Source organism: Cyphomyrmex costatus, unplaced genomic scaffold, assembly GCF_001594065.2.
Source record: "Cyphomyrmex costatus isolate MS0001 unplaced genomic scaffold, Ccosl1.0 scaffold5, whole genome shotgun sequence".
NCBI lineage: Eukaryota > Metazoa > Arthropoda > Insecta > Hymenoptera > Formicidae > Cyphomyrmex > Cyphomyrmex costatus.
Window position 1 is genome coordinate 877,155 of NW_017279267.1, and position 21,877 is coordinate 899,031.

Genomic DNA, 21,877 nt, shown 5'->3' on the forward strand with positions numbered 1-21,877 from the left:
CTTACTTGAAATTGTAACTCAACATAATGTCAAGTTGCTACATTTTGGGAAAGTTTTGTATAATGTTCATTTACTATATGTATAATAAATAAAGGATTGCTGGGCACACAATCAATATTATCAACAATCAGATGCTGCGTTGTAATATACAATACATATCTATGATCTAAACATAAAAGTATGTACATATATCTAGACATAGATATATATGTACAGTTACTATTATTATTATTATTATTATTACAATAATACATATATAATTAATTCAAATTTATGCGCGCCTCATAATTGCGTCATTATATTCTTGTGCAAATATTCGAAAAGAAAAAGGGAAATACGAACATAAAAATTATGTCAACCATTCGCGTTTAAATGAACGCTTTCGTTGTATAAAACGAGGCATCCAACATTTACGTTTATATCACTCTTTTAGGTCACGATTTATATTGCACTGACAATATTCGTCACCCTGCATGACTTTCTGGTTCAGTTTTATAATCTTGCATGGTAAGGATATAAGGCACGACGCTAGCCACGCTTACTCGACCAATGAGACCAGAGAAAAAGAGATCTTCCAGAACTCTAGGATTAATCGAGCGAAGAGGTGCTAGCCTCAGCAGAAGACGAGGTAATCTATCGGAACCTACACGTTGCTGCAGCTCCGTCCATGCTGCTTCCTGCAAGACTTCAACTTTCTTATGCCAGATGCCTGCCAAGACATTATCTAAAAAATAATAATAAAAAGATTTTAACGAATTTATTGGCTCATTGCCCTATTTCTTTATATTAATTTTTAAAAAAACTTATTGAGCCTTATTACAAACAATATAATAATAAATGTCTTATTCCAATATTCATGATAAACGTAAAAACTTCATTGTTTGTCATTTACATTCACTTACCAGCACTAAAAAGCGTTAAAGCCTTAAGATATGCGTATTCGACGGAATCCACTTGTAACTTATGCAGAGAATTTACACAATCCTGTAGTCTCCATATATGTTCCGTAACGCATTTTACTTTACCAGCAGTGACTTTCTCTTGTGCGATACTAGCTTGCAAGTGATTAATTATTGACGTCAAAATACTAGGAAGTGACAAGGTATATGCACATTGTGCTAAACCCAATGTGAACAATTGTCCCCAGGAACTTCGAACTAAAGTAGTTTGAACGTCAGATCTAAAACGTAAAATGTTTATCTTAAACGACTTTATCATCAATATGATCAAAAGGTAGACGTACTATTTCTATTACATCACACTTACGGCAAAGCTTGAAATGCTGGAATTCCTCGTGCCCAATGTACAGACAAAAATAATAATCTAGCTGCACTTTCACATATGTAGTGAATAGATAAATACACAGGTGCTGGGCTAGGCGCCCTCAATTCAAACAACGTGTTTCGCTCAGAGATTAATTGGCCGGTCCATTCTTCCTCCGGTTCGCTCGAACCATTAACATTCTGCAAATAAATATCGCGATACATTAACGAGTATCCGAGAGATTATACAATGAGATAATAATCATAACTTACATCACCAATGATTTTAGCCATACTGTCTGCTAACGCATGAGAAAGAAGTAAACGCTCACGAGCTAAGGTCAAAGCATCACTGAGAGCGTCACTATCGCTGCTTTGGTCTTCCATGCTAGGACTGTCGGGTTGCTCCCAAGTCGGGAGTGCCTCGGGTACAGGCTGTTGCGGTTCAGGTTTTACTCTAGGGTTACGGCTGCCAACTTTTGTCGCAGCCGAATCACCCAACACTGGTTTCCTCTCGTGTTGTACAGCTGCAACATCGTAAGATCATTTATTATCATTTATTATCTCTCACTATGTATTTCAGAAAACAAGTTCAATAACACGAGAATATAGGATGATGTGTGGGGCGTTATGTAGGAGCAGTCAATTCATAGTTAGCATCTAAATTCAATCTTGACCTTCACCCGATCTTTTATACATGTATATAAATAAATGTATATATAAATTAAGATGAATATGCATTAAGTGAATATGCATAACTTCACTTCCATTCCATGTTACATTTGTAATTATATGTATTCTTTAAAACCTATAACTAGTTATAAAGGATATATATAATTGAAAATATGACACGGAAAGAAAATAAAGTCGTGCATATTCATTATCCTAACTAAACCAGCTGTTCTAATTCAGACTTTAAAAAATAGTTTGTTGAAAAATTGTTAATTTTGAAATGTATCGTTTTTTATATTAATACAGCGATATAACTTAGTTATAAGAGCTTAATTAAAGAGTTAAAAAGTGAAAGGAAAAGGGCGTAATACTGTTAACAATTAGAAAAGGATATCCAATAAAAAGAATATGGAAATTAATCACTTACAGTCGCTTCTCATGCCCATCGCCAAGCACTTTTGAAGTCTACAATACTGACAACGATTTCTGTGATGTTTGGTAACTTCGCAACTTTTGCTTCCTCTACACTGGTAGCCCAGCTGCTTGCGAATGCTGCGCTTAAAAAAACCTTTGCAACCCTCACAGCTGATCGCTCCATAATGCCTACCACTAGCTCTGTCTCCACAAACTACACAAAGTTCTAAGGACAGTCCTAAGCCTAATGAGCCGCGAACGTCCCTCGCTAATTTCACCTGTATAAAAATGTTAAAATATTATTCGAGTGAAGATGAACATTTAAGAAATCAATGTAATGTGCGATAACGGATATTTACCTCAACATCAACATTAGTCAAATGTTCCATGCCAGAATGCAAATGAACCATTCCAGGATGATGGCCGAGATTACGAAAGTCTCTTCCTATCTTGAGGTCCATCTTGTCGTCATGCATATCAACATGATTATTTTGATCCCTATCTACATCTCTCTGCAAAAAATTCGAAATTTAATTAAATCAATGTTACAAAAAGTTGTCAACTCCGGATTAATATATTTACCATGGCTGGATGATGTCCTATATTATGAAAATTCCTCCCTAATTTCTCGGACTTGTCGTCGTGCAAGTTCTCGATGTGATCAGCTGGATCGATGTCCATGTCTCTCTGCAACAGGACAAGAATTTCAAAACTGGCTTTTATAAAAAAATCATTACTTCCATTAATTTAATCTATTTCCATTAATAATGCTAAAAGAAACAACAACCGGCTTATTGGTTTATTGATTAAAAATGAATGGTTATCGTAGAAATAATTTGAAAATCATTAATTTTTCATTATCTTCAGAATGATTAATAACTCAATGTCTTTCAGCATTTTTCGTGGAATGATATAATTATCGTGAAAATAATAAACAGTTTGTATGATAATTACATTAATTATTAATTTCTCGATAAATGCCGATTGTTATTTTCTTATACACACGCCGCGTAATCATTGAAGGGGAAATGTTATGACAAGCAATGAACCTCTGCATCGGCATCCGGCGTACGATCGCGATGGTGGGAGAGGCTGCAGAAAGCCATTCCAACTTTGCTGTCCGGTTCCTTCTCGCTCAGATTATCGTGATCGCGTTGCTCCCTATGGTCCCTGTCCATTTCTCTCTGTAAAACGGATCGGCGCCTCCGTTAGACGAACGCGTAGAACAGCGTAGAACGTAACTCAGATATTTCCGCGCTGATCGCACAATAATACACGGCGCATTACCGTTCCGAGAGAGCGCTATTACGAACCGAGAGCGTGAACCGTCGGGATTCTCCTTTTCGATGTGTGTTAAACTAGCATTAATGATTTTCAGCCGGATATTGCGATCCTCGAATCGCCGATTCCAACACTATTCGAACGCTCGTGAAACGCGGTGCACCGCAGCGTTATAAAACGCATTACAGCCAAATCGAATTAAAGATTGAAAATTAAATGCCGCATGAAAGAAGTCGGCGACCTTTCAGCAGATTCTAAATACTGTTTTCGTCGAGATGCAATGTTGAACCCTTAAACGATCAATATTATTGCACAATGTTTGATATTACACAATATCTTCTTGATCCAGCTTATGTATTGAGTGTTCAAATTATTTGTTTTGAATTGTTTAGAGAGGACATCTATGAAGCCTATTGACAATGAAGACAATTGAAAAGCATAGTTAATAGGAACAGAGAATAACAGATTTCAACCTACAGAAATCGTATATTATGGTATACACTGCTTTCTGTGCTGAACTAGTAAACATTTTTAAAATAAAATAGGTATATGTTTGATATTTGACGAAAGCAAGAAAGTTCTAATGCAATCTAATGGAGAATAAAAAAAACAAACTGATATATGACTCGATTTTTAATAGGTTAAAATTTGATACAATATTTCCTATATTACCTGTGCTTTTCAATTGTATCTCAGGTTTAATAAAAAAAGATGGTATAATTTTGAACGAAATAAAATTTGAATCCAAATTCGAGATTCGAATTTGATTTCATTATGCACAGAATACTAAAAGAAACCACAAACTCGAACTTCGCAAATTGAATTCAAATCTTATTTTGTTCAGAATTATTATACCACCATACCATGTACCACCTTACCCCAATATTACCAAAATAATTATACATTAATATTAAGTGTCTACAAATCCAAATAAAAAGTAACATTATACTAGAGGTTTAAATTTCTTTTTTTGTATACAGTATAGTATGTTATTTTTACACAGAAAACTAATAAAGTCACTTTTTATACACTTGGATTTGCAATGTAGGGACTGTTTTAGAATAAAACGCAACGCAAGAGCAAACGAACCAAGAATGGAATTCTACAAAATATTTTAATTTACCACTGAAATAAATTTTAAATGAGATACGTGAGATAATAATTTACACGACCAACGCTGTCACTCATCGCTGTCGCTCGCGGGAAAGTGCGCACCGTCCTCGACAATCGATACCGATCCCTCGGCTCTTCTCTCGCGGTCGCATCCCGACGCGCGCGAGGCGAGAGGAGAGACGGATTGCGCGATCCGAAGTGTTCGAAGAACTAAGCGCAGGGGCGCGGGATAAAAATGTAAACTGGAGCATTTGCCGGCCCGTCCCCACCTGCCGGGGAGAAACTCCTCACCCTCGCCCCCCGGTCCCGCCGCTCGATCTCCTGCCGATCTCCCCCTACGGCGCCGTTTTGAGAGGTGAAAGAGATGGTCCCGAGTTCCTCCTCGGTTCGTAGGTTGCTACGCGGTTAGGTAGGTATAAGAGGTGCATGCCGATGCCCGGCTACGTCGCGCTACGCTGCACCGCCGCCGCGCCGTCGACCGCTACTGTCATGTAGAAGCGAGTGGTCCATTTTCACACGTCCGCGCACGATCTTCGCCGCTCCGATTTCTATGCGATTTATAGACGATTTTACTTCGGACCGATACGCAACGGAGATCTCCTGGCATCATGTGCATATACGCGAGCTACTTTCTCATGCAAATCGTTTTTCTCAATACTTAATTCACGTAATTCTTATACATGGAAAGAACAATTTTGCTGAAGTTTCTAAAAATTCAGTCAAATAAAGATCTGAAAATGTTGAACCATTGAAATCATTATACTGAACGTTCAAACTGGTTGTGTAGAATGTAAAAACTTTTGCAACATTATTATCATATACTTGTGCGTTCCACATAATTATTTTGATAGTCCAACATAATAATTTTCAGATATGTAACTGGCTTAATTTTTAAATACCTCAGCAAAACCGTTATTTCCATGTAAACTTATGCATTTACGTGTTATACGCATTATAAACTTGTCACATAAATTAATATAATCGATAAATATCGTGAGAGAGTAACTTTGAATACACGTTTGTGATCTATCTTATATTTATAATTGTAAATAAATCTGTCATCAAAAGATTAAAATCATATGATTCATATATAAAGTATTAATATTTATTCTGTGTCATATCGGTCGCTATTTATCTATCAAAATGCCCCCGATATACATTTTTATTTAATCGCATTCTACGAATTTTAAAATACATTCTCGGATCACCTCGTCATTACTTTGTAATATACGGAAAAAATGGTTTTTCTAAAGTACCTAAAATTTAGCCAGATCTGAAAATAATTTTGTTGCACTAAAATAGTTATAAAGTATTAAAAGAGAAAAAGACCGTAGAGAGCAACGCAATTAACGACGCGTGAATTATTGTGTATATTCGCATATAATTATATACGAAGTATTATACATACAATAAGTTTTGACCTCGATTTGACTCCCCTTCAATACTTATCAAGTTATCAGTAAAACAAAGTAATTATGTAAAACCTTCGAGCAAGTTGCTAAAATATCAAAACTTCTTTTGCAGTATTACTTGAATTTCCTACACTGGAAAGAATTTAATTACATTAATTAGAATTCTAGTTAAAAATAGACGAATCATAATTTTCTGAATCTGTTATGGTTCTAATTAAGATAATAAGAATTTTGATCATATTGATAATGATCAAAATTTTTTGGTTCGTCCTTTTCAACCAGAAATTTTTTTCAGTGTACATAATTATTTTAATAACTCAACAAAATTATTTTTACATTTGAACTACACGAGATACCCGTGATTCTCTCTCTACGGAAAACTTATTTCACCTTGAAAAATGGCACCACCGTTATTGACATTGACAGTGATTGTATTTTCGCACGAGTGTCGAGCAATGGTTACCGATATTTGACCGTCAACCGTGAATATCCCACGATGATCACTTTTCGCTCTTCGAATCGATTCGGTCGTGCAACACTGATAAGGGCGAGCACGTCGCAAGCACTGATAAGTTCCGGCTGATTATACGCGGCTCAATGCGAAAGACAACGGAGAAGAAAAACAGACTTGTGTGAAAACGCGGGCAACGGTCATGCCCTCGATGGAAAGGTCAGCGCGCGAATTAAAGGTGCGCGACCGTCCCCGATCGATCGACAATAACGCGTTCTTTAAGGTGATTCTACAGTAAATCGAGTTACCATATACACAAATAATACTTATACTTGTTTCAAAAGTTTATACTTCCGCAAGTCTATCATAAGTTCATCACAAGTATTAAAAATTTATTCAAAATATATTTTGAATCCTAAAGTAAGTTTAATACGAGTACTTCAATCAAGTTTATTAAATTAAAACAAATTTGTGATTTATTATGAAGAGAGAGTTTCTCCGATCGATTTTATAAAATTTATGAAAAGAAAACAAATTCTTAAGTTTAAGTACATATAATAATGTGTTTTTTAAATAAATTTTGTAATAAGCATATCATTATCAAAAAATATTCTTTATTAAAGATATAACTGTTACTTAAAAGAAAGAAAGTAAATTGAGTAAACATTTTTTCTTAGCAATATTTTTCTGCGTGTAGAAATATCTAATTTTTTAATACATAATAAAGTTGAAGTATCAAACGTATGTAACATTCTAAGGTAGATTATTGATGAAATGAAACAAAAAATGCTGAAAATGTAACTTTTAACGTACAATCTAGTGACAGATAAGAGTCGGGGAATGCTTCTTTGACTAACTGCACACAAACATTACCATAATGGATTTCTTTAAGAAACGAGATTAAAATAGTTAAAAAAAACGATTGTAATGGTCACAAAAAATAATAGGTTATCGACCATTTTCGAGAGATATTTGATGTTGAAATGAATGAATCACTAGTGAATTTTCACCAAGAACAAATTGTACAAGAAATCAACTTTTTTTTATTTCATTTTGTATACTAAATGTCGTTTATTTGATACAATTTCATTAAAGTATACACGTAGTTTTAATATTTTACTCAAATTATATGCAGATATATTTTGGGTATTGAGACCGACACTTTACTGTAAAAACACCTTAAATCCTTTTTTCATCCCGCCCTTACAGAATTCGCGCCTCGCGGACTAGTTTCTAAAACTTAAAGTGAATTTCACTTTGAAAAGTAAAATATCACTCTTAGGCCCGATTTCACCAGTATAAGATTGCCTTTAATATCGGTTCACTCTATGCTTCATCTTTTCCTAATTATTACACTGAGAAAAAAGTTGTTAATTTTACTAAATGCGTTTGATTTGTAGTGATTATTTGATTCAAGTATTTATCCGTTTAGATTTTGCAGGTAAACAAAATCTTGCAATTTAAAACATATTACTTGTTTGAATTAACAAATATTTGCTTCACATTGACAGCCCGTAACCGCTACATTTAGTTGACTCAATTAATGTCTGCGTTCAGCATGGAAAACTGTTTTTCTGTGACATTCAGTGCTGATCAGTTATAGCGTTTAGTGATTCTTCAATATTATTGATTCTTGCCTTTAGTTCTTCGCTGAATCTAAACGTAGGAACTAATCGTTAAAGAATCACTAAGGTTAATAGTTTTCTTTGCTAAATGCAGCCAATATATTTTGAAACAGTAACTTTTTTTCTCAGTGTAGAACTGGGAAAAGATATAGAAGAAATTGAATCAAGATTAATCTACATAAAAAATGTGATAAGCTTCCGACTACTATAAGAGACTTTGGAGCCGCATCAACCCTCTATTGAGGGAGTTCAAGAAAAAGAAGAGCGGAGTATTTCCGAATCCGAAGTTCACGCCACGACGAGATGCCGCGGGCTCGAGAATCGGAAGACTGTTACCGTCCGGCGTGCTGGACGTGGAAACGTCATTCCGACGAACCCGAAGTCACGCCAGCACGGTCCATTTCTATAAATTATTGCTTGTCTATAACGTGCAAACTCATGCAAACAACGCACAGACGTTTCTTTCGATATCCTGATTACGCGTTCGACGGAGCAACGATGCCATGGTACAGCACGATACATAGTGTAGCGTGTGGCACGGTGCGAGGTCAAACTGCGGGTAACGCTCGTTCTCCCGCTTCCGCGTGAAGAAGTCAAAAGCTCCGAAGTGGCCGCACGCGTCGAGAGTCACTTTCGATTCCGTCGAAGAGTCCAAGTGAGCCGAACTCCGAGAGTGCGCGCTTGCGCGCAAAGTTCGAGGACGGAATGCACGGTACGCTACCTGTTGTGTGTCAGGTCGCTCGCCTGCTCGCTCGCTCACTCGTTCGTTCTTCGCTCGCTCGATCGGTTAGTTCCACGACCTGCGTGATCACCGCATACATCGGCGATAATGCTGAACTACGTGGAGAATAACGTAGCTGACCGGACAGCGAACGCACGCACGCACGCACGCACGCACGCACGCACTCACGCACTCACTCACTCGGTCGCTCGTCGCAACGCGCGCCGATCGCGACGCTTCCACGCGCGCCGGAGCGTCGTCGCGTTCTCGGTTCTCGCTCGTGGTCGGTTCACGCGAAGAACCCAGAAGAACCGCGCGCCGCCGCCGCCGCTATGTTTCTCCCGCAGCAACCTTGTGCGCAGGTGAACGCAAGCCGGCCGCTTCGTCGGTCGGTTCAAGTGAGAGAGAGAGAGCAAGAGAACGAACGAACGAGCGAGCGCGCAGGTTGGCAGGTCACTCTCTTGTGTACCGGGCCGGGACACGCCGCGCCGGCCAGGTGCATTCTCGCGCGTCCCGCTTGCCTGCTTTCCTCTCTATACGCCCGAGCAAACGAGCGCGCGGCCGAGGCTGCCGGGTAATGTGCTGCATTACGTCACGCGGCCAACACGCCCGCGATATGCAACCACATGACCCTGCCACTCTCGAAAACGAAAGAGGGCAGAAAAAAAAAAAGAAGATAGATTCCACTCTCTTAATGGGAGGAAATGTGATTTTGCATTGCGACTCACTAATTACACCCGCCGGGATTATAAATAAACTCGGAAAAAGAACCGGCAAAGGGGATGATATTCCGTTCTCGTTTCGGATAGGTTGTGTATCTCCCTAAAGTGCGAATATATCGTCTGCTGACGTCAAACGTGACCTCAGTGCGGTAATTGAGAAAGGTTAAAAGGACAAATGGTCAATGAACAATCTAAAAAGTTATGTTACAAAACCTGAGGTCATGATAAAAAATAATGAAACCTGTAGGCGGACTGCGTGGACGGAGAGGAAAAGAGAACGGAAAACATCCAGAATATGACAGGAGTGATTGAGGGGAAAATTTAATAGAAAATATAAAGCCCTGCACACAATAAAAGAAATATTAGAAACAGGAATATGTATTAAATATGAAAAATAAATGAAGAATAGATATTATATATATAAAATTCAGAAAAAAATATACAGATTAAAATAGAAACGATATCTTATTTTTGTATCCACATTATCCATTATGTTTAATTTAAAATAAGGTAAAATTGTATAAGATGACATACTTATATTTTATCTATATCCATTGTGCGTTACGTTTAATCTTTATACTCCTAATGTTTTTATTTTTCTAATATAATAATATTTAATCCATATTATATTTACAATAATTTTCTGGTCTTCTACATGATAAATCGGTCGTAGATAACACACGATCTCGATTTAATTTTTACATTTTTAGGTCCGGTTTTTCATTTTCTGATTAATTTATATATAAATTGAATTTATCCTAATATAAAAATTGTATTTTTCTAACTGTGATTAGTCACTAAACTAATGGTTTTAAAGTAACTTCTAAAAATATCACTACGAAATCATCAATGATTACTCATAATTAAAAAAACTATGACTAATCATTAAAAGTAGCTTTTATATTATTATACGGATTAAGTTGAGGTTTTCTAATACACAATTGAGAAGTACAGATAATAGAGAAACAGATTTCATTAACCTACTAGAAACTGTATATTTTGGTATATACGGTTTCTAATAGGTTATTAATAAATGTGTTATTCCCTATTCTTATTGTTTACGATTTTCATTTATGTTTCAAGCTTAACAAGTTTTCTACAACAAGCTATTATATTTAAACCTTAAACCATAAGAAATTGACTAATCATAGTCGATTATTCTTTTCACATTCAATTACGATTGGTCAATTTCTAACGACTTCAGACTTAAAGCTTAGATAATGACTGTTTGTAAAAAGCCTATATAAGTCTAAATTAAAATCTATATTAATTTTAATTCTAAATTAAAAGTTAATCAAAAAACAAAAAACCGGACCTTACAAATATACAAAAATTATTAAATGATTTTTACATATACTTTAACAGTTTTGTAAAATTGTAATAAGAAAAAAAAGAGAGCATTATATTTAGCCAACAAGCTTATTCTTTAACTCAATGCAAGTTATCGTTACAACGCCGCAGTGCAGGTTTTTTTTACTATGATAAAGAATTGCGCAGCGACGTTATAACGATAACAAAATTTACGTTAAAAGTTACAAAATAGGTCTAATGGTACTCCTGACATTTGAAAAAAAAAGTCTAGGACACGAAAGACCTAATCGTGTATACATGGATATATACTAGAAAAATGTCGGATTAAATATTTAGCAATTCTGGTGGAAAATGAACAAATCAGAATGGGTCTGATTAAATCTACTAAAATTCTGAAAGTTGACATAATTATAATTCTGATTAATATATTATAATTACTTCGGTGTCAAAATAAAAATTCTAATAAATTTTCTTAAAAATATTGTATCGATCAGAATTTCGATTATCTCAACTATAGAATTCTAATAAATTTAACTAAAAAAAATTCTGCTTCGTTCATTTTCAACTAGAAATATTTTTAGTGTAGGATTAATATTTATTCCTATTTCTAATATTTCTTCCATCATTTGCAAGATCTAACGCTTTGACTCGTATAAATCGTGATAGAATTCGAGACACAATTCTATTTATGATTTTATGCATCGTGTAATATGGAAAATATGAAATATGTGTAATATGAACATAAATAATCAGAATTATAAATTTATAAAGCTCACTCTAGATGATCTAAAATTCGATCGAATTCAAAACAGAATTCTATTTATAATTTTGCATGTCGTGTAATACAGAAACCATTTGAAGAAGTAAAAATTACACATATATAAAATAAATAGTAAGATACACATTAAGGATATATAACATATAAAATTGTAAATATAAGTTTATCTATAATTTGATCGCGAATTGTAGATCGTGGGTTTAATGCTCTATTTTATAAATATGAAAGACGCATCAAATATACATAGGGTATATAAATACCCATGCTAGGTCAATTGTATCTGGTGTAATGAAATTGAAAATCTATAAGCGCTAAGAATAAAGTAGTATCCAATCGGATAGGCACACAAACAAAACTTATCCATATATAAATAACAAATTACAACTTAACCTACGAATTCGATATCGTATTTCTTGTAAGAAAAAATGTTTCTTACAATTGTATTTATAATTTGATACACAAAATTACAAATGGAATTCTGTTTCTGTCTAAATTATTATAGGTCGACTCAAGACAACACAAGACATAACGAAAATTCTTTCCTTCCTTCACGAAAGAGCAAAAGGTTACAGTGGAGGGGAAAAAAATAAGAGAATAAAATCCAAGATTGGAGAGAGAAGGAACAAAAAAATTGTGTTTCTGTGCAGGAACGAATGCAGCGACCGCGGCCGTGAGGTCGGCACCGCGAATTTTCGGGGCCGCAGCTTTTCTATACGCGCGAGAATGAGAGAACGGTGATACCACACTCCGGCTTCTCCTTCTCTCTCCCTCCCCCTCATCCTCTCTTCCCCTCATTCGCTCCGGTGAACGTCGTGGGTTATGTCATGTAACGCGCGTCCGCGCGATGACTTATCGGCCAACGTCGTCGAGGTCGCCGCGACGGCTCTGCGAATAGGTCGGCACGCGGGGCCGGGGACTCGGTATCGCGCATCGCGTCGTGACTTTTTGCGACGTTTTCTTTTTTTTTGTTTTTTTACGTCGCTGTAGGTATCTCGACGCTTGCACCGAACGACACGTTCCCGACTAAACGTAAAATCCTGGTAATATTCCGCCGCATGACCTGAGCGGAATGTGTCAGCGTTACAGTCATTTTATGTCCTTTCACTTAGAATTTTGTAGCCAGAGATGCATCCTTATGTATCGGTTGCATCAGAGAAGCCGTCGTCGTATAGAAATATAAAAATTTTTTGAAAGTTTCGGATATAAATAACCGATCGCACTCTAACGGATATTATCTAAAATCTAATGACTCTGTTCAGTAGAAAAGCAACTTGAAACTGTTGCAATTTTTTTAATATGATTGCTCCTGGTTTCTTAGTTCCTCACTGGATCTAAACTGCATACTACTCTTTAAAACTTTTTAGAATAAATCTCACTTTAAAGTTTGAGAAATCCCACTCTTAAAGATTGAAAATGGAGCCACTCTTTTTTAAGACTGGATCAGTTTTCACTCCTTAGAGAGATTCCAATCTAAAAAAAGTTAGAGAGTATAATAATTAAAAAAATCTTACAGAATTGATGTACAAAATTGCTTTTTTTTTCTTCTGAATGCCAATTAACATCGTTTTCTGTATTTTATTTAATTCGATTATCGGTTAGCTCTTACCGAATTGATCCCAGTTAAAGCTAATAATCTATAATGTGCTCTTTGTTAAATGTTTTTTCCTTTTTTCTTCTAAAGTCTGAGACACAATTGAATAGCACGGACAACGGAAACAAAGGAAACAGATTTCAATCCATAAAACCTGAGAGACACAATTGAAAAACAGAGGTACTTAATAGGAACAAAAAATAACAAATTTCAGTCTTTTAGATATCGTATGTCTACATGAAATACATATTTGAGAGATGGAAATCTAGATTTAGTCCCTGTTACCATTGTCTGTATTTTTCAATTGTGTCTCAGGCTTGAGGCACAATTAAGAAACACAGGCAATAGAAACGGGGAATTTCAATTAATTAAAAATTGTGTATACTAGAATATCCAATTTCTGATAATTTGAAATAGCTATATCATTCTCTATTTCTATTGTTCGTGCTTTTCAATTGTGTGTCTCAGATTTTAAAAACCATGTATATCAGAATACACGATATCTGATAGACTTGTGAAATCTATTATTCTCTGTTCTTATTGCCTGTACTTTTCAATTGTCTCTCAGACTTTATTCTGTTTCTTTCTTTTCTGTCGTTCGAGATAAAAATTGACGAACTTCAGAAGAGACAAGAAACAATGGCTGCAGAGAAAGCAGCTTTGTAACTGTTGTAAAATTCTTCAATACGATTGGTTCTTATTCTTGATTCCTAATGGATCTAAAAATAAAGTGAATGTAAACCAATCATATTGAAGAATTTTACAACAGTTGCAAAGCTGCTTCCTCTGTTGAACGCAGCGAATGTTGACAAAACAATTACATAGAGGAAAAAAAGCAAAAGATAAGAGGCAAGAAACAGGAAGCAAAGACCGCATTGTAGATTAACCTTTACGTACAAGTGCCATTTTCATCCAAGAAGCATCCTTATATCGCGTACCTCCGTTACCTCCCGGACTACCACGGACACATGCACTCGTGCGCTTTTGTGCGTTGCATTTTTTTCCTTGCACACGTAAGCAATTTCCCTATGTATGCGACGATGATCTGACAATCAGATGTAGATTTCGTTTTTGCGTATCCCTCTCATTGTTCCGTGCACACGCGCGACGATCGACTGGCGAAAGGCGATGTATCGCGAAAAATGGTATTTCCGCTGTTTGTTTACACTGTTATCAGCGGATATATCATAGATATCCGATGAATGCGTGTTAATCGCGACAGGTCTGCGTGTTTCCACGGTCGTTCGTTTCGGTCATCAAGCATCAATCGATTCTGTCTCGGTTGTAATCCACCATGACTCAAAGAATTAAATAAATTCAGAGTATCGTGGATATATCGTTCTCTACTTCAAATGACACAACAGATTTCAGTTTTTCAGAAAAAGGAAGAAACTATTTGTCAACTTAACAGAAATCACTCGCTAAAAATAAATAATATCGACAAAACAAATCTACTCTTAAAAACAATGAAATGTTTTTATCATTTTTATTTTTCAACTATGCAAAAACATCCTTAATTTCAGAATTATGACGATTCTAATATTTTTATAAAATTGTAACAAATCCAGAATAATTCATCGAAAGTAACATAAAAACAGTCACCAACAATTTATATTTAATTTTGGCTAAAATAATTAAATTTAAAATAAAACAAATAATTTCTTTCTCAAACTCTGACCATCAAAACTGTCTTATTGTTTTCTGTAGAAAATCCTTTTTTATTTATAAAAATGAATTTAAAATGCGTCATTCTTTTATAGAAAATTTTATAGAAGGAAGTATTATGATTTCTTTGAAAACTTTAAAAGAATGATACAAGAGTTATTTGGTGGACGGATTACTATGGGAGAGGTAAGTTAATTTACTTTTGATAGAATGATCTTTACTTAACTCATTCATGGTGATAACTCAAAAATCATATTCTTTTTAATTATGTTACTTTTGAAATAACGTTAATCTTTCTGACATTTTCCGGAAAAATGATTATCGCCTTCATATGTCGCATTCATGTGTAACTTACTTTAGAGAAATTTATTTTTCAAATTTTCATTTTTATCACCCATCACACTTTTATCTTTAATTGTAAGATAACTTCCATAAAATTCAAATTAACTTAATCACCTTCCATTAAACCTCACTTAATTAACCGACAATTAGCTTATCAAGTAATACTTAAATTAGTTCATTCACTTCTTTAAAACTAATTTCATACCATTTGATATACCGAAAAGAAAATTAAGAAATTCGGGACAATAAATATTGAAAATTTTACTAGCGATTTCGTTCACAGTCAAATTATTTTCTCTATCAATGCACATTAAAATTTTAAGATCGAATTAACTTACTTTTTATCTTTTCCTAATTCTAAGAATCAGAAAGAGATAAAGAACACAAAATTGAACCAAGATTAAAGTTGATCTATATTATTGATAGAAATGGATGTCAACTGCCGATTAAGTTAATTGCAGTTAAGTCGTTCCGATATCTATACTTCTATCAATGTTGTGTCAGATTAATGATCTCAGTTCAACTTACTATTAACTTTTATCTTTTTCTAGTTCAATTGCCCGTTTCTGTCAACGTAAGTTATAATAAATTTATTATCGGTTCAACTTTTTTCACCTCTTCCTAATTTTTAAAAAAGGATGTAAAGTTAATTGAACTAAGCTAGAATTATAAACTATAAAAACGAGTATAAGAAGGAAAAAAATAACGAGTTATTAAAACTCATAACGGGACCACGTACTTTTTGTAACATTAAAGAATGTGAGACTTTAGAGCCACTAAAGTTTTTTACTATTTTTAAAAGCATTTTTTTAAACTATAATATAAAAAATTGTAACATCTAGACCTAGCATAAATAAACATAATATGATAATTATAGTTTCCATGAATAAAACTAAACTGTAAAAAATAAAATTGTGCAATACAAAATTATTCCAAATCATATACTATACATATAATTAGAAAAATAACCTAAGAGTAATATCACTGTATTTTAACTACGGATTGACCTATATTGGAGAATGGTCTTATTGTGCTAAATCGGATTAAATTAATTAGAATTTAGCCAAAATTGTCTCGATATCCATTTCTATCAATGTAAATAAACTTCGATCCTTTTTTAGTATAACTAATTAATTTATAACTAGTTTTTGTAGTTCTAAGAATTAGAAAAAAATTAGGAATAAATTAAACCGAAATGAAGATCATCCAAATTAATAAAATTGGCTCCATCGACCGATTAATTGAAGTTGGTTGAATTTACTCTGTTTATTTCTATAAAAAAAGATATCAATTTAATCTCGAATTAATTTATTTTTTATCATTTCTTAGTAGTATTTGCTAATCTTTTCTAAGAATAGACAATGAAGATAAAAAATGAATTAAATCGAGATTAAAATTAATCTACATAGATAAAAATAAGCCTGCATATAAAGAAAAATGTAAATATACGCTAAAATTTTAGTAAATATTATGGAATTGGCTCATATAGGAACAGACATTCACTTCTGTAAATAAGCGATCATCGTATAGTAAGGTACTTTCTAAATTTCGTAAAGTAAATCTATAAATTATAAATTATATCATACATCTAAATAAAATTTATTTTATGAATGAGTATTTTTACTTTGATACTAACAAAATGTATTCTACTGCATGATTAAAAATACAAGTATTATGTATAAAGTCTTAAAAGATATTCATGCTTCTTATATAATCTCAAAAATAGTATGATTTACTTTAAAGTAACATTTGTAATATTTTCGCAACAAATAAAATTATTTACAAATTAAATTATATTCAAATTAAATTATATTCTTAAAACACTTAGATTATCATTAAATTATTAACATTATTTTAATATGCTTATCAGCATCAAAAATTAATAAATTACTAGTCAATTTAATATGTGATGTTACTCTAATTCTGTTCATGATTGTTTCCAGAATTAGACACATATACGTATCTGGAGACACGGTAGTGTCTCGGTATAAATTCACTTTAAAATATTTAACACTAATTGTTACTGTAAGATAATAATCACTTGAATAAATTTATAATACTATAGTTATAACGTACTTTTTCCTCACACCTTCGATATTTTTTACTTTCAGGCAAGTTTCTTATAAGTTCAGCCAAAATAGCCAGAATATTTTTGCTGCTGGTCTTGTAAAGTGAAAATTATTCAATCATTTTTCTCTAAGACAGATCATGCATGTCCTTCGTTATTCAAAGACCATTTTTAAACGTGCAGATTTTTACCAGGTCAAGAGAGGGTTCGACTTGGTGCTTTCGTGAACGATCATCTCAAGGAACCCGGCGGACTTTCTTTGGTGATTCTCTGACGGTGATTCTCGGAATCACCGACACACATACGACGGGGAGAACAGTCCCGTCTCTGTGAGCAATTACGTCTGTACAACGGTACGGTCCGTGCAGGCAGGTAAAGGTCGCTCGTGGGTCCGAAGGTCACCGCCTCTCTATTCCATCCGCTTGCCTGCTGCAAATCGGCACGGCGATCTGTCCTCGCCCCGCCCGACGGCGGCGCGTCGCGTCAGGTCGCGATTTATTCTTTCCGAAGAGCTTGTGTGCGGACATATATTCGCGGATCACGTCCGAAAATAAAATCGCGCACGCGGTGACACGTGCACGACTGAAAGCGACGCGTAGCTTTGTTCTGGCGATCACGTCGCGCTACACTCGGCAACACGAAATTATTGCCCAACTCTTGAACTCTTGAATGTATTTTCGAACGCGAACACGCGTACATTCCGCGAGGTGTATCCCGCTGACTCTTGAATATGCATGAACGATTGAATTGAAATGTCAATGATCGCGTAAGAAAATGGATGATACTCTCCCAAACCCGAGAGAATCCTTTGAAATGACCTCCCGAGAAAGATTGCCAGAGAAACGTCCAAGAGTTCGTTAGGAAATGTATTAAAATTAAGTGGAGTTTCTGTTGACGACTCGTGTGCTCGTTTCTATCAATATATTTAATTTTAATCTCGATTCTCAATTAACTCTTCTATTCTAGTTCTAAGAATTAAAAAAAGATGAAAAATAAGTTGTACCAAAATTAACGTTTAAATTAATCTATAAGATAGAAACAGACGAACGGATATAATTTTTAAGACTAGAAAGAGGTAAAAATAATTAAATCGAGTTAAATCTTCATCTTAAAGTTAATCTACATTGATAGAAATGAGTCGGTGGAGGCATCCCTGTTTCAATTCAGTTGTTACATCATTTTTGGCTCATTTTTTCATTATCTGGCTCGTGATAAGGCTTAACCTGATGCTTTATCCAATGGACTTCATTTGTGATGATATCATGAATGAAGCCCATATATTAGTTTTTTCATTATCTGGTTAACTCGTGATAAGGTTTAACCTGATGCTTTATCCAATGGACTTCATTTGTGATGATATCATGAATGAAGCCCATATATTGGGTGTTGAAATATCGAATTAAGCTTAACCACAAGTTAATCAGATAATGAAAAACTGGACCTTTGTCTGTTACGAATTTTTGATAAAACTCTGTGAGCTTATCTCATAGATTGACGTCGTGACTAAATATTATATTCACTGACTTCGCAATTTTATCATTGTTTTGTGTTATTAGTGGCTGAAATGTTCTTTGTTGCGAAGTCTAGGACTATTAAAATCGGAAAGTGGAATTAAGCTACTATCTAAAACTTTTAGAGTGAATTTCACTTGAAGAAATTATGTCCGTTTTCAATGTAAATTAATTTTAATCTCGATTTTATTTAACTCATACTGTTCATCTTCTTCTAGTTCTAAAAATAAAAAAAATATGAAGAATAAATTGAACCGAAATTAAAATTAATTTACATTAGTGGAAACAGACCCCTTAAAGATTGAAAATTGAAACACTTTCAATAATATTTCAAATACCTATATTAAGGCTTCAAAAAAATAAATTAAAAGTCACTCTTTTTCATTTTCAAGACTGGCTCAATTCACTCTATAAAGTGAGACTTTTCTACAAGAAGCTATTAATAATAATAGCTGTGCTAATAAAATTTCTGAACAGTAAAAGACTCAGATGAGACATAAACATATAACAAAAGCAATAGCAAATCCAAGATGTTGTTACTTACTGCTTATGTTTTCTGTTTAGATTTTTCTATATGCCACTGGTTTTCTACAATAAATTATATTAATCTTAAATTTTAATCTTATACCCATAATCATCGTCAAGCCTTAAGGTTTCCTTTATGTTCAGATGCTCTATGAATTATTTTATTAGAAACCGAATAACTAAAGATTATTTAAGAAAGCTTTAAATATAAGGCTTGACTATTAAGCTGCAAAAAATTAACCAATCAGTAGATTATTCTTCTCACATTCGACAGTGATAGATTAATTTTTATGACTTAAGATTTAAAACTTGGGTAATAGCTTATTGTAGAAACTTTATTAGAATAAAGATTATGGCATATAAAAAAAACTTAAGCAAATAAAAAAATTTTGGATTTACTACAGTTTACATTATTACCTTACAGACTCTAGTGTGATTGACCAAATCATGTAAATTTGTTTTGTGTGACATAGCCTTCACAGTTTTCTGTGATGACGAAAACGGAACATTCCGTACACAACAGCGTTACGTCATAAAGAGAAACGCCTCAGGCACTTGCGAGGTCCACTTTGGAGAGAAGACAAGATTCGCTTTATTTCGTACCCTCTGACTCGGAGCACATCTCACATCGTGCATTGAAACGTCCGGAACAACTCGGCGCGTGGCGAGGAAGAGGAATGCAGCCTACGGTGACACCAATGAGCGCGCAGAAGGGGCACACAATATACAAAACGCAGTTCCTTCCGTACCCGGAGTTTCCTAATCTGACCTGGGAGTCGTCACACTGGATTCGACCCACCGTCGCAAACGAAGAGAAACGAAGGGGAAACGATGATCGTCACACGAGCCATTGCATTCTCACCGTCGTCGACGTGCTGCGAACATTGTGAGCGCGCGCGCGCGCGCGCGCACACACACAACTCTTCCCTCGGGAGGAAGCCGTCGATGCGGCGGGGCGTGCACACGAAAATGCGAAAACGTACTCCCGTGTGCTCAAGGGCGAACCTCGAGAACGAGAGAGATAGTGATAGATAAAAGAGAGAAACTGCAACTCACCTTCGCGTCTAGCAGCGGCGACGACTGATCCGTGTCGTCGCGCAATCGGGACCAGCGGGCAAGCTACCAGACTTCGGCCACGGGTTAGAGTTCATAACCTCTTCTAACCTTTACCTTTCCGCCTCCCCTGTCCCTGTCGTGCTACCACCACCACTTTCTACACGAATATCCCGACCAATCCCGACATCTCGCGTCGCTCGCTGTGTCATCGAGCATGTAAACGTGTCATCGCAATGTGCGCAATCAGAACGACACCGTTTACCTCGGAGCGCTCAGTGAGGTCTTTCATTCGATTGGCATATTCCGTTAAATCCTAAGATGTGGACCAATCAGATGAGAGAGTTCTCTGAGCACTCAGCGCCACCGTTCATGAATTGCATCCAATGTAGGTGGATTATTTTGGCGAACACTGCGCCGCGATGGACTACGGCGCGAATTACCATCAAGCACGGCGCCATGTTGGATAAAGTCCATAGGCGGGACGAAACATGTCTGAAGTGTTCGATTTGAAAAACAGAAGAATCTTACTCTCTAAATTCTTTGGTATGATATCTCATTCTAAAATTGAGTCAGTCTTGGAAAAGAGTGACCCAATTTTCAGTCTTTAAGAAATTTGACTTGACTCACTTTAATTTGGCTCAATTTTGATACATAATCCGACATTTCGATGAAGTTTTATAGATAACATAGTACTAACAAAATGTAGTCAAATCCATAAATGCGAAGTTACAGAAATGCTTAGCTTTCAGAATATTCATTTTTTTACGAGAAAAAATAATTTGAATTAAAAATTTTGTTAACTATTTAGCATTGTAAATACAATATATAAAAATATTGTATTTATTTTTGCTATACGTTGTATTGACGATGCTGATAATAGGTTTACATTTACATTGACTCTTAGCATTTTTTTGTTACTCTATCTTTTATTATTAATGTAATGTGTGCATGTACCACACTAAACTTACCAAAGTTTACAAGAATTCTCGGAAACAATGATCCCAAAATTTTGTTCCTGAATAAAGAATAGGAATAACAAGTTAAATATGAAAAAAGTTAGTTTATTGCAAACACGTCGTACAATGTGGGATACATAAATTTTTATCATCTAAGTTTTGCCATTAAACGCAATACGACTACTGCTAGTATCACTACTGTCCTTAATTTAATCATAGTTATCCATTTTAATTGCACTTATCTTATACTTCGTTCCTTGTCTCTTTTTCTCTCTCCAAAGCTCGGATATATACCTATTTCGTTTTAAGCGTGGAAAGTATAAGAAAGTGCAACTAAAACACGATGTTATTAGGATATTTTTCTGAAGCTTTACCTAATAAATATTCGGTTCTGTTGTATA

At 34.9% G+C, this 21,877-nt stretch overlaps 1 protein-coding gene across 4 annotated transcripts; it reads right to left on the reverse strand.

Moving 5' to 3' along the window:
- Nucleotides 1-280: 280 nt before the first annotated feature.
- On the reverse strand, nt 281-20,650 carry LOC108778469 (nuclear receptor subfamily 2 group C member 2-like). Of its 4 annotated transcripts, none has more exons than XM_018545660.1 (9): nt 20,521-20,650; nt 3,398-3,532; nt 2,931-3,035; nt 2,708-2,860; nt 2,362-2,626; nt 1,536-1,789; nt 1,267-1,463; nt 903-1,180; nt 281-724 (listed from the first exon to the last, which is right to left on the reverse strand). In XM_018545660.1, exons 2-9 carry the CDS (start codon nt 3,524-3,526, stop codon nt 465-467), a joined length of 1,641 nt encoding a protein of 546 aa, XP_018401162.1. In that variant the 5' UTR covers nt 3,527-3,532; nt 20,521-20,650; the 3' UTR covers nt 281-464. The 4 variants fall into 4 exon arrangements, with proteins under 4 accessions (XP_018401162.1, XP_018401163.1, XP_018401164.1 ...); XM_018545661.1 differs by lacking the exon at nt 20,521-20,650 and adding an exon at nt 20,068-20,075; XM_018545662.1 differs by lacking the exon at nt 3,398-3,532.
- Nucleotides 20,651-21,877: the final 1,227 nt, after the last annotated feature.

Coding starts and splice junctions, on each gene's coding strand:
- LOC108778469 (XM_018545660.1), bottom strand. CDS start 3,526: ATGGACAGGGACCATAGGGAGCAACGCGATCACGATAATCTGAGCGAG. Junction 1,464..1,535: donor TGGCTAAAATCATTGGTGAT/GTAAGTTATGAT, acceptor ATTTATTTGCAG/AATGTTAATGGTTCGAGCGA. Junction 725..902: donor TTTAACGCTTTTTAGTGCTG/GTAAGTGAATGT, acceptor ATTATTTTTTAG/ATAATGTCTTGGCAGGCATC.